General features: G+C 40.7%; 1 protein-coding gene across 1 annotated transcript; it reads left to right on the top strand.

Annotated features, from left to right (window-relative positions):
* Positions 1 to 11,542: 11,542 nt before the first annotated feature.
* Positions 11,543 to 12,901, top strand: LOC145578313 (cysteine-rich receptor-like protein kinase 44). Its single transcript, XM_081635656.1, has 4 exons — positions 11,543 to 11,606; positions 11,680 to 11,917; positions 12,011 to 12,161; positions 12,575 to 12,901. The coding sequence occupies exons 1-4, from the start codon at positions 11,543 to 11,545 to the stop codon at positions 12,899 to 12,901; spliced, it is 780 nt and encodes a 259-aa protein (XP_081491782.1).

The following is a 12,901-nucleotide window of genomic DNA, read 5'->3' as shown; positions in this document are numbered from 1 at the left end:
TTGTGAAGACTTGTGACAAATGCCAAAGAACCGGGAACATATCAAAAAGAAATGAGATGCCTCAAAATCCGATCTTGGAATTGGAGGTATTTGATGTTTGGGGGATCGACTTCATGGGTCCCTTTCCTTCATCTTACGGTAATATCTACATTCTAGTAGCGGTGGACTATGTGTCCAAATGGGTGGAAGCTCTTGCATCACCAAAGAATGACTCCAAGGTGGTGATGAAGATGTTTAGAAAGATCATATTCCCAAGATTTGGCGTTCCACGGGTTGTGATAAGTGATGGAGGGTCTCATTTTGCTCATCGAACATTCAAAGCTTTAATGGCTAAGTACGGAGTACACCATAAGGTGGGTTTGTCCTATCATCCTCAGACAAGCGGCCAAACGGAGGTTTCAAATAGAGAAATCAAGCTCATTTTGGAGAAGACCGTGGCTAGAAGTAAGAAGGATTGGGCGGCAAAACTTGATGATGCCTTATGGGCATACCGTACGGCTTTTAAGACACCCATAGGGACCACTCCTTACAAGTTGGTCTATGGGAAGTCTTGCCATTTGCCCGTGGAATTGGAGCATAAGGCTCAATGGGCAATTAAAGCCTTGAATTTTGACCTCAAAAGTGCCGGAGAGAAAAGAATGCTAGACTTGCATGAACTAGAGGAATTGAGAATGAATGCATACGATAATGCAAGCTCTTACAAGGCAAAGTCTAAGGAGTTTCATGACAAGTACATTATCAAGAGGGACTTCAAGGAAGGTGATAAGGTTCTTCTCTACAACTCAAGGTTAAGGCTTTTTCCCAGAAAGCTTAAATCAAGGTGGAGTGGTCCTTTTCAAGTTGTAAAGGTATTTCCCTATGGCTCAGTTGAAGTTTGGAGTGAGAGCACCGGAGCATTCAAAGTGAATGGTCAACGCCTCAAGATCTATTATGAGGGTGACAAGAAAGGTGTGGTTCACTCCATCAAGGTCAAAGGATTCAATTTCTCCGGTTAATGTGATCGGAAGGTCGTCAAGCTAGTGACGTTAAAGAAGCGCTTCCGGGAGGCAACCCGAGTTCCTCAAATCTCCCTTTAAACTATTACTTTATTCCTACTATTTTTATTTTTACTAACTTTTCTATCCTAATATCTTATTTAGGTATTTGATGAAAGGAGAAGTAAGAAAAGAAATTTTGGTTGAAGTTTATATATAAAAAAAAAAAAAAAAAAAAAAAAAAGGAAGAGAGAAGAAGATAGCAGCAGCAGCAAGGGAGCGGCCTCTCCACTGATGAGGAGAGGCCTCTCCAGAGTTTTCACCAACATGCTGCTAAGGAGGCAGAATTGAAAATTTTGGAGAGGAGCGGCCTCTCCAAAACCGAGCCGCGGCCGCGCCTTAGGAGCGGCCTCTCCAGTCAAGAGGAGAGGCCTCTCCAGCACTTCCTCGACCAATCTGCCATTTTGGCAGTTTCAAAGAAAACAAGCAGGCGCGGCCTCTCCACTTCCATGCCGCGGCCGCGCCTGATTGTCGCGGGCTCTCCAGGTTTTGCCGCGGCCGCGCCCAAAGCAGTCAGACCCTTCTGACTTCGGTGGCCGCGGCCGCTCCTCTCGTATGCCGCGGCCGCGCCTCGCTGGCTGGGCGATTCCAACCACTTTCTCTTGAGTTAAAAAAAAAAAAAAAAAAAAAAAAAATCGAACTAGTTAACCGAAACCCCCCCCACCCTTCTTCTTCACCTTTTCACTCCACCACTCATACTCACTCAAACTCTCCTTTCTCTCTCTAAAAACACCTCAAACACTCTCCATCTCTCATCAAATCCTCACCTTTCTACTCAAATTTTCTCACAAAAATTCACAAATCCTCAATGCTCACCACATGTGCAACACATAGAACCCAAATTTACACATTTTCAAGCAAGAACAAGGAAACCCCCAAATTCACCATTCATTTGAAGAACAAGAAGTGGGTCAAAGAATTTGAAGCAAGGAGGTACAAAATTGAGCAAGGATAAGCAAATTTAGAGTATTTCCATACTCTAAGGGGTATAATTTCTTTCCTTCCTTCACTTTCCCTCTTGAACCCAAGAGTTCTTCTTGTTTATTTCTTAAATTTGATAAATTTGAGTGAATTTTTGTCATCCTTGTGTGTGAAATTGTGTAGTACATTGTTGATATTGTGAGAAAAATTGATATAATGGTGCTATATTGTGAAATTTGTGATTTGTGAATTTGACATATTGTGGAGTCATTTGTTAATATCATTGTTCATGTTGGTTGATTGAATTTTGTTGATTGTTGGTAATTGTTGTTGTGAGTGACTTGTTGGTATTGGGTTGAAATTATTGTTGGTAAATTTGGTTGTTTTTGAAAAGAGAAGCCATGGTATTTGGGAAGAGAAAGTCTAAATCCGCTACTCCATCTTCCTCTACCACAATTGCACCCGAAGAAAACCAACCTCCAATAATTAAGATCCTACCCGCCTACAAATCCGCTTACAACGATCTCAAAAAAAGAAAAATACTGCCAACAAAATTTTATGACCAAGAAGCTTGTCGAACCCTTGGGATAGATGTGGGAGTAAGAAGGGTGGCCGAAAATTTTGGGTGGCTAGATTTTCTAAGCAAAAGAGAGCAAACTTATGCCGACCTCACCCTTGAATTCCTTTCCTCCGTCAAAGCCACAAAAATCTCCCAAGAAGGGGAATTTCCCAAGTTCAAAATCACATTTAGGATGTTTAATGCCGAAAGGACTTTAACCCTCACGAGATTAAATGAGATTTTTGGATGGAATCCCTTGAACCATGTCTTGGATCCTTTGAATGAAAATGTAAGAGGCTATGATGAGCCGAATTGGTGGAATGATGTAGCAAATACTCCTTCTTTCAAAACAAAGTCAAGCCTAGCTAGCCATATGTATAGCCCGGTTCTTCGCACCTTCCATAGATTAATGGGATATGCTTGCTACTCAAAAAAGGACCTAGGCAAGCTCACAAGAGAGGAAATCAAAGTCCTTTACATGGCTTCTAGGTTAGAGAGAGATTTTGATGGACAAGTCAACATGGGGTTTAGATTCATCACTAGATGCATTGATTTGAGAGAAAAAGAAGAGATGAATGGAGATATACAATGTGGGGGTATGATAACTATCATAGCTAAAACCCTTAAGTTTGAACACCATCTTAGCTTGATGACCCCGGTGGGTGGCTCTAATGCTTTAGATATAGAAGCAATGATTAACCGTTCCTTCATTAAGGCTTCTAACCGTCCCGACATCTATAGTTGGAGAGTGAAGGGTAGGCACCATTGCTACCTTCCCTCTCTTCACTTAACCCAAACTGTGGGTGCGGCTACCACTTGGGCAGTTCCCTTTCAACCCTTGCTTCCGGGAGATAACATTCCCGAAGTAGAGCCACCACCACCCCAACCTAGGGAAGAGCCTAGGAGAGAGCCTAGGAGAGAGCCTAGGAGAGAGCCTAGGAGGGCTAGCACTTCCACCGTACCCGACTACTTAGTAGGTTCCTCTTCCTCCTCCTCTTTTGATCTTGAGTCCGCATTTAGGAACATGAACCTCATGCATTCACAACATTTAGAATATCAAAGCTATGTTGCACAACAATCATATCAACACCAAGTTGAGAGGGGTGACTTTCTCCCCTACCTCAACTACCCTAACCGACCTATTCAAGAGGGTCCCGTGGCGGGTTGGAACAACAACCAACCCACATACCCATTTTGGCAAGGACCACGTAGCTCCTTGACCGAGACTCGCACCTACCCACCCTATGACTACACCCAACCCAGGGGTAGTGACTATAGAGGCGACCCTAGCTACTACCACGTCCCCGACCCTCCCATTGAGTCTAGTTCCTCTTCCCCCGCTCCCCTTTACCCGGAGACCCATGATCATTTGTATAGGGGGCATTATGGTTTTCCACCCGGCTATGAAGGTGGATGGGGGACTAGTGGAGTGCCGGATTACGGTCATTATCGTAGTCAGCCGAACTACGATTTACCCCCCTATACCGATGCCCCTTCTCCGAGTTCCCTAGGCGGCATTGACCCTAACTATAACTTTGTTTACTCGCCCGGGAGACCCCATCTTAGAGAGGATGACGACTTAGGAGACGATATGCACGAAGAGTAGGCACCTCTTTTACCATCCCCTACCCCTCTTTTCTTGTATAGCAACACCGAGGACGGTGTCAACAAACTAGCTTGGGGGGGTGCTTTACAATGTTTTTACTTAGTTGGGGATGGTAAACGCCTAGCTTGGGGGTGTGGTTTGTGTGTGAGCTTTTAAGGTTGGTTGTCGATGTTGATTTTGTTATGCTTCTTGATTGTGCTTGCTTGGTTACTCTTTTAGACATATTTGCATGTTGTATGAGTTTTGAGAGGTTGAAGGTGGTATGTGAGATGTTTTGGTCTTGATTTAGAATACTTGCATTTTGATGTGGTTTCCCTCTTTGTTCTCATATGCATGTGTCTTTAGAGTACTTATCCTAGCCATAACTTTGATTTTTTTCGCTCTCTCTTGGCATGTCTTGTTTGATGGTGATGATGATGATTCCATGATATTGTGTTGGTAGATTGATTTGATGAGATTTTTGGTGATTCTTGCTCCCTTTTTAATCCAAAGCCCTAAGATCCAAACTTGCTTCCTTAAAATCCAAATTTCTTGTCATGTAGATTTTAGTTTCCACTTATCTAGTTAATATTGTTTTTTTTTCCAAAAAAAAAAAAAAAAAAAAAAAAAAAAAAAAAAAAAAAAAAAAAAATTGATGCCCAAGGATGAGACTCAAATGACGATTCTTATGTGATTCCTTTGTTTGACTCTAGAGTGATAAGTAGTTGTAAAAAAAAAAAAAATAAAAAAAAATAAAAAAAATAAAAAAAAAAGAAAGATTTGTGTATATTAGAGTTGGGGTCATTTAGAAATTTATTAACCTTGATTGCACAAGTGTATATGAAATAAAAGCCGATGAATGCTCAATTGCACGACTAGTCTAGGACATTGCTTAATTTGCTCAAAGTAGGATATGTTTGAGTTAATTTGCGGTCCCGTGTGCCCTTGATGCGTTTCCCACTCTCCCCGAAGCAAAGCTTTATTAGAGACTCGGTTATTTGTGTAATGTATGAAATAAGTGGCATAATAAGCCACAAGTTATCAATAAAAGAAAAAGCCGCTCACAGTTAAAAGAGGCGAGGGCATTGAATGAAATGAAAAAAAAAAAGAGTAGAAAAATGAAATGAAAAAGGAAAAAAAAAATGGGACTCCAAAAAAATTCCCGATAATTTCTTTCTTTAGAGGTCAGTTTGTGGTTGCCTCCCACACCTTTTTTTTATGAAATGTAAAAGTCTCAAAATAGAGTGTAGTTAGGGGGTGTCTACGCGCATCTTGGGAGGTGGACTAGTATTTTGCAATTTTATAACCGAAAGAGAGCTTGTTAAAACCTTGAAATAGCTAGATGTGCTCTAATGAACTAGTAAGAAGCTTAAATAAGTGTCCTAGTGCAATCTTGTTTAATTTCTTACTCTACCCCTAACTCTTGTGTACATTGGTTAGTTTTCGTGAATGAAAGTTGCTCTTTATCTTTACTTGTGTTTCACATCACGATGAGTTGACTTGGGCAAATGAAAAAAAAAAAAAAAAAAAAAAAAAAAAAAGAGAGATACTTATAGTTTGATGGTTTTGTTGTGGTTTGTGTGAGTTGTGGGTTAAGCTCAAGGGAAACCCTCACGAGATAAAAACTCGTCCTCCATGGCGACTTAGGGGTTTAAATCGCTTTTCACTTGTGCTAAAAGTGATTATGGTTGTTACCATGCGGTTTTGTATTTATGTGCTTCCTCCTTGTTGCTTTCCCCTCGATATGTTGTAGCAAGTTGCTGTCCTTCTTTGGTTTGACATGTTTGTTTTGCTCGAGGACGAGCAAAGGCTTAGCTTGGGGGGATTTGATAACTTGTATTTTGGTTTGATTTTAGGGTGTCTTTGAACCTTGTTTACTTGATAAAATCAGTGTTTTGGTTCACTTTTGCTCTATTACTATGCAATTTTTGTGTACCCTATGCTTCACGGGTTGTTGGTGTTTTTGTTGAGTTGCTAGGCCTAAAGACGACCAAGTGAAGCCTATGGATGATGAATCAAGTTGGAAAGCAGGAAGATGATGAAAAGAAGACAAAGCATAGTAGCCAAGTGAAGAAGAAGAAGAAACTGCAGTGGAGCGGCCTCTCCAAATAGATGGCGCGGCCTCTCCTTAGGCGCGGCCTCTCCAGGTCAGTGGAGAGGCCTCTCCACCCTTTTGCTGTAGCTACTGCCAAAGTTGGCAGTTTCAAGGATTTTGAGAGGAGAGGCCTCTCCAACTTTGTGTCGCGGCCTCTCCATCTGGAGCGGCCTCTCCACCTATTTAGAGAGGCCTCTCCACCTCGTTGCCAAACTTCCTGCCTCACTTGGCAGTTTTGGAACAAAGAGTTAGGAGAGGCCTCTCCAACATTATGCCGCGGCCTCTCCATCCGAGGAGCGGCCTCTCCACCTTTTTGGAGAGGCCTCTCCACCCTGCTACGGAGCATTCTGCCCCAATTTTCCTCAGTTTGGAGCGGCCTCTCCAAGACATGGAGCGGCCTCTCCAGACTTTGGAGCGGCCTCTCCAGACCTTGGAGAGGCCTCTCTCGACGGGTTCCGCGAACTTTCTATTGCGGAGTTTACTATGAAATTGGGGATTATAAATAGCTTTAAGGGGCTCATTTGTAGGACTCTCTTCTCTCTTAACTCCCTTTAGACTTCTTAGGCCCTTAGTTTCTCTAAACCCTCTTTAATTAGATTAGTTTTCCTCAAAACTCAATCTTTGTAAGAATTATTTGAAGTTTGTTCTATCAATTTCAACAACAATTATTCTCAACTTTGGAGCATCAATTAGTAACCTCTTTCTCTCTCCTTTGCTATTTATTTTTCTGATTTTATCTTTTATTAATCTTAGTTCTTGCTTAATCTTTGTTAATTGTTCTTGCATGTCCAACCATCCTTGTTTAATCTCTCTCCTAGTTTAATTGAATTCATGTTAACCCTAGATTTAATTGTTAGATTGTTTTCCACCATGATTAGTGAGTAGTTAATTAGCTAGGGGTTGGGTGAAGACCCAACCAAGCCATGGGTTGATTGTTAATTGTGCTTGCATGTTCATTTTGGGTTGATGATTGATTGTTAAAGAATTGGTTAATTGCATGTGTAATTGGATGGCCACTTATTGCTCATGTATTCACTTCTATGCTTGCATTGAGAGATGGAGTCTAGTTGTGAGCCTATTCTTATATGATTATGCTAAATTCCTCTTGATTATGGTTCCTTGTTTGAATGATGTAGTAGTCTTAGTTGCAACAATTAGGTGAGAAATCCCAATTGTTTGTGCCTTAAATCTTTCTTGGACCGATTGAAAGACAAACCCGAGTTAGTAGTCTACTTCCCATTGTTAAGACTTGGTTGGCCTATCTTGTTAGTTGAGTTTGGTTTAGGATTGCTTAGTGTTATGGCTTCGAAAGAAGGCAATGTTGAGTGCCCTCTCTATCACCCAATTTGTGTTCATGCTTGCCTATTGATTTGATCCGTTGGTTTGTTTGGAGTCGATCCCTATTTCCCCCTAGTGTTTGTCTCCATAGTAGTTATCTAATCAAAACCCCCAATTTGTGACCGAACTAGATTGCAACCGTTTCATACTCTCGGTGTACTTACCCATTCCCTGTGGATACGATCCTCTACTTACCCTAGACTTGTCTTAGGTTGGTTTAGGTAGAAATATTGTTTGGTTTTAGGGTGATCGTCCAACGACCGATTATTCCCCCTACCACCCCCTTATGACTACACACAACCCGGGGGAAGTGATTATAGGGGCGACCCTAGCTATTACTATGTCCCCGAGGTTTGTGGAGATAGTTCATCTTCGGAGGTGCTCGATCCCCCCCTAAGGGGGCATTACGGGTTTCCACCCGGCTATGATGGTGGTTGGGGTGAGCAAGGTGTGCCGGACTTTGGCCATTACCGCACTTGCCCCAACTATGATCTACCTCCTTATGTAGACGCCCCGGCCACTTCTAGTGATGTAGATATTAACTACAATTATCACTATTCGCCGGGACGCCGACATAATTAGATGGTCTAGGCATTCTAGTCACCGTTTCATTGCCCCTTTTCACTTCTTGGGACACCGAGGACGGTGCCAATCCCAAGCTTGGGGGAGGTTACTTCATTGCCTATTTTGTTTCATTGAAACGGTGACTAAATGTCTAGCTTGGGGGAGTATTTAGGCCTTGCATAGAGTTGGGATTTGATGTTGCTAGTTTTGTGCTTAATTTGATTATGCTCCGTTTGTCTTGATTGGTTAGTTAATGGTTGAATGTTTGCATTTTGATGAGCTTGGTTTGGTTTATGTGCTTCATTTTTGATGATGATATTTGTTGATGAGCCTCCTCTCCTTCCCAAAAATCCAAAACCCAAAAATCCAAAGCCCTTAATCCAAATTCTTTAGTTAGTTTCTCCTTCCTTCCTTTTCTCCTTCCCTCTCCTAATCTTCTTTAGCTAGTTCCTCCTCCCTTAATCCAAATTCTTTAGCTAGTACCTCTTTCCCCTCCTCTAAAAAAAAAAAAAAAAAAAAAAAAAAAAAAAAAAAAAAAACATTTTTTTTTGCTTTTAGAATAGTCCTCAATGATGATATTGGATTGCATGTGATGGATATTTGCTTTCTTTTGGTAATAAAATTTCGAGTATGGTTTAGATGCCCTTGGTTGAACATAGAATTGGCTAGTTTAGGCTAGTGTGAGAATAACCTTACCGAATGTACGAAACCAAAAGTCTAGGATTGTGGTAAGAAGGTGTCGCCCATATCGAAGGAATTTGAACCCCGAAAGGTAGTATTTGATCCTACATTGTTCCCAAAAGTGAGGTTGTAATATTTTTCAAGCCTACTACATTTTGAATGAGTGGCAAGGATCCTCTTTGATTTAGTACCTAGATCGAGAACTTGAGTCTTAACTCCCAAGATCGCGGCCTAAACTACTCTTAGTGATTATGAAGGTTGTTATGTATTGTTCATTCGCACAAAGTTAAGGCATGTCATTCTTGTTTCATTAGTTCAATCTTTAAGTTGTTATAAATAATAGTTTGTGATGTAAATGCCAAGTTTGAAAAAAAAAAAAAAATAAAATAAAAAAAAAAAAGAAAAAAAATAGAGAAAGAAAGAAAGAAAAAGAAGTGATGAATAGCTACCACCCTAGCAATTAAACAAGCTTGGGGGTGCATTTTTGTTTCAAGTTTATTCATAGTTTGTAACGGGTCAAAGTCAGAAACCTCTTTAGGTTTGCTCTTAGTGTTATATATCTTAGCTTGACTTTAATTGCAAAGCACTTCTAGTTTTCTCTATGCCTTAACTTTGTGCCGTAATCCTTGAGTCTTGTAATGTTAGTAGAGTAGTTGAAGCCATAGTCGGTGGAGGGAGTTGGTTCACAAGCATATGGAGAGGGTACTTATCATTGAGATGTCGAGTGTTCTAAGCCTTCTTTTGTTTATTTTTCTTCCGGCTCCTTCGAGGAGTCATGAGACACTACCATTAGGGGGAATTTGAACTTTGTGTTGGGGACGCGGTAATATTGGTTGAATGGACCAAAGTTGAGTACATTCGGGAAGGTTAGCTAGGCCTTGGCTAGTCATGACCGTGGTTGATCTTAGGCATATACCTCATACTCGAGTTTTTATTGCTTAAGGATTCTTTTATCTTTACATGTGCTTTTCTTTGAGCGGACTAATCTATTGGTTTCTTTTGCGCCAAGTGAATTGCTTAGGGACAAGCAATTGGCTAGCTTGGGGGAATTTGATAAGTGTTTTATTTGTCCACTTATCATGGCTTTTTAAAACACAATTTTGTACTCTTTCCCCTACTTTAATCCCTTTTTCTAACTCCTCTTGTGCTAATTTGCATCTTTTGGCTTCCCCGTTTCTTTTTATGTGTGTGCTCGTGCTTGTAGGTACGATGAAAAATGGGCTAATAGCATAAGCATGAAGAAATACTCTTTGGAAGCAAAGGAAAGCAGGAGCGGGCGTGCAGCCTTTTAGGAGCGGGCGCTCCTGCCTGAACTGCCACATTCTGCCTCCCCTGCACTTTTAGGAGCGGGCGCTCCTCCCTGTTTTCCTACAAACTGCCTCAAACTGGTGCAAGAGGAGAGGGCGTGCAGAGAGCCCAGGAGCGGGCGCTCCACACCCAGGAGCGGGCGCTCCTTCTGTTCTGAAGCTCGATTTTGACGGATTTTACGATGTAACTTTTGGGCATATAAATACGACCCTTGGCTTCAGTTTTCTGGATCTTCTTTTCCTTTTAGTTTTCTTAGGCCCTGAGTTCTCTCAACCCTCATTTATTAGCTTAGAACTTCTCAACTCAATCATTGTAGTAGATTAATTGAAGATTGTTCTCTTGAATTCAACAATTTCTCAACTTTGAAGCATTTTAAGTAATCTCTTTCCTCTATCTCTTACTCTTTAATTTCAGTTTTTATTTACTTTGAATTGTTAATTTCTCTCTTGATCTTGCTTAATTGTTGTTGCATGTCCAATCTACTTATTTCCTACTACTCCTCTTAACTTGTTAACTTAATGTTTGGATTAGAACTTGTTGTTTTGATGTCCCTCACCATGTTTAGTGAGTAGTTAATTAGCTAGGGGTTGGGTGAAGACCCAACCAAGCCATGGGTTGATTGATGTTTGTGCTTGCATGTTCATTTTGGATTGATAATTGATTGTTAAAGAGATGGTTAATTGCATGTGTAATTGGATGGCCACTTATTGCTCATGTATTCACTTCTATGCTTGCATTGAGAGATGAAGTCTAGTTGTGAGCCTTTTCTTATATGGTTATGCTAATCTCCTCTTGATTATGGTTCCTTGTTTGAATGATGTAGTAGTCTTAGTTGCAACAATTAGGTGAGAAATCTCAATTGCTTGTGCTTTAATGCTTTCTTGGACCGATCGAAAGACAAACCCGAGTTAGTAGTCTACTTCTCATTGTTAAGACTTGGTTGGCCTATCTTGTTAGTTGAGTTTGGCTTAGGAATGCTTAGTGTTGTGGCTTCGAAAGAAGGTAACATTGAGTGCCCTCTCTATCACCCAACTTGTGTTCGTGCTTGCCTATTGATTTGATCCGTTGGTTTGGTTGGAGTCGATCCCTATTCCCCCCTAGTGTTTGTCTCCATAGTAGTTATCTAATCAAAACCCCCAATTTGTGACCGAACTAGATTGCAACCGTTTCATACTCTCGGTGTACTTACCCATTCCCTGTGGATACGATCCTCTACTTACCCTAGACTTGTCTTAGGTTGGTTTAGGTAGAAATATTGTTTGGTTTTAGGGTGATCGTCCAACGACCGATTATTCCATTACCAATAGGGCAAGCTTCCCAATAATGAGCAAGAAATAGCAGTCAAGCGGCTCAGAATAAATGGCAGGCATGGTGAACTTGAATTTAACAATGAGGTTTGGTTGTTGGCTGATCTTCAGCCCAGAAATCTAGTAAAACTCTTAGGTTTCTGCATAGAAATGGATTCAAGACTCTTAATTTACGAGTATCTGCCTAATGAGAGTCTCGATTGGTTCTTATATGGTAAGGCCTTATGTTTATGTTTAAACATCAGCAGCTTGAAATGTACTTGAATCTTAAAGTATATTGAATGCAGATTCTGTCAAGCGTGCAAACTTAAATTGGGAAATACGTTACCAAATAATTCTAGGAATTGCTCGAGGTTTGCTTTACTTACATGAAGATTCTCAAGTAACAGTGATCCATCGAGACTTGAAACCCAGCAATATACTATTAGATTTAGCAATGAACCCCAAGATTTCAAATTTCAGCAAGGCTAGCGTTGTTCATGCAGACCAAAGTAGGGGAGATAGTACCACAGTTCTAGGTACCTAGTAAGTGTCCTGTTCTAATAATAGCTGTTATTATTGTACCATTATCGGAACCACATTATATATGCTAATCATCATACGCGCTGCAATATGCAGTGGATATATGCCTCCGGAATATGTGGAACTGGGACATTTTTCTGTCAAGTCTGATGTGTTCAGCTTTGGTGTTTTAGTCCTGGAAATCATAAGTGGCAAACTGATCTCTAAGTTTTCGGACGAAGGAAGAGGAGAAAGCCTGCCGAGCTATGTAAGTAATAACATCAATGTTGCCAGATTTTTTCTTTCATTCTACAAGTTGACATGGGAATTAGAGATACTCCCTCCGTTTTTAAATACTTGCTTCACATTCCTTTTCCGGCCGTTTTTAAATACTTGCTCCCTTTCCTTTTTTTGGAAAGCTTTTATAATGTTTAATTCATTTGTCATACTTGGCGGACCCAACATAATACTCTCTCTCCTCCTATTCTTCCACTACTTTTGCTTTTTACAATTTTTTATTTTCTAACTACCCCACTACCCCCATATTTTATTACTTTCTCCAATTTATCCTAAAACTCCGCGCATAAAAAAATGGAGCAAGTATTTAAAAATGAAGGGAGTAGTAATTAAAGAGGCCGGGGAATTGAATATGGAATTAATTAGTTTGCTTTCGGGTTTCAGGCATGGAGGAAATGGGTTGAAGGTAAGGCCGTAGAAGCGGTGAATCAATCACTTCCGCAACTACAGAGGGAAATGACTCAAATCTTAAAATGCATCAAAATCGCGTTGTTATGCGTTCAAGAAAATCCAACGAGCAGACCTAATATGTCTACTGTTGTATTCATGCTAAATAGCAACATAGTGTCGTCTATTGCTGAGCCTTCGAGACCTGCATTCATTATCTTTAGTGACATGTATCAACCCTCAAGTAGTTCTAGTAGTCAAAAAGACAAATCAAATGAAGCATCTGTAAACGAGGCTTCCATCTCTTATCTTGATCCTCGTTAA

This window comes from Chenopodium album, chromosome 14 (genome assembly GCF_948465745.1).
Source record: "Chenopodium album chromosome 14, dcCheAlbu1.1, whole genome shotgun sequence".
NCBI lineage: Eukaryota > Viridiplantae > Streptophyta > Magnoliopsida > Caryophyllales > Amaranthaceae > Chenopodium > Chenopodium album.
Note: the sequence above shows the minus strand (reverse complement) of the source record. Positions and strands in the feature narration are given on the sequence as shown.

What these genes read in the sequence shown, in the direction of transcription:
- LOC145578313 (XM_081635656.1), top strand. Translation starts at nt 11,543, where the DNA reads ATGGATTCAAGACTCTTAATTTACGAGTATCTGCCTAATGAGAGTCTC. An exon ending in TCTCGATTGGTTCTTATATG is followed by an intron (nt 11,607 to 11,679) that starts GTAAGGCCTTAT and finishes TATTGAATGCAG; the next exon opens with ATTCTGTCAAGCGTGCAAAC. An exon ending in ACCACAGTTCTAGGTACCTA is followed by an intron (nt 11,918 to 12,010) that starts GTAAGTGTCCTG and finishes TGCAATATGCAG; the next exon opens with TGGATATATGCCTCCGGAAT.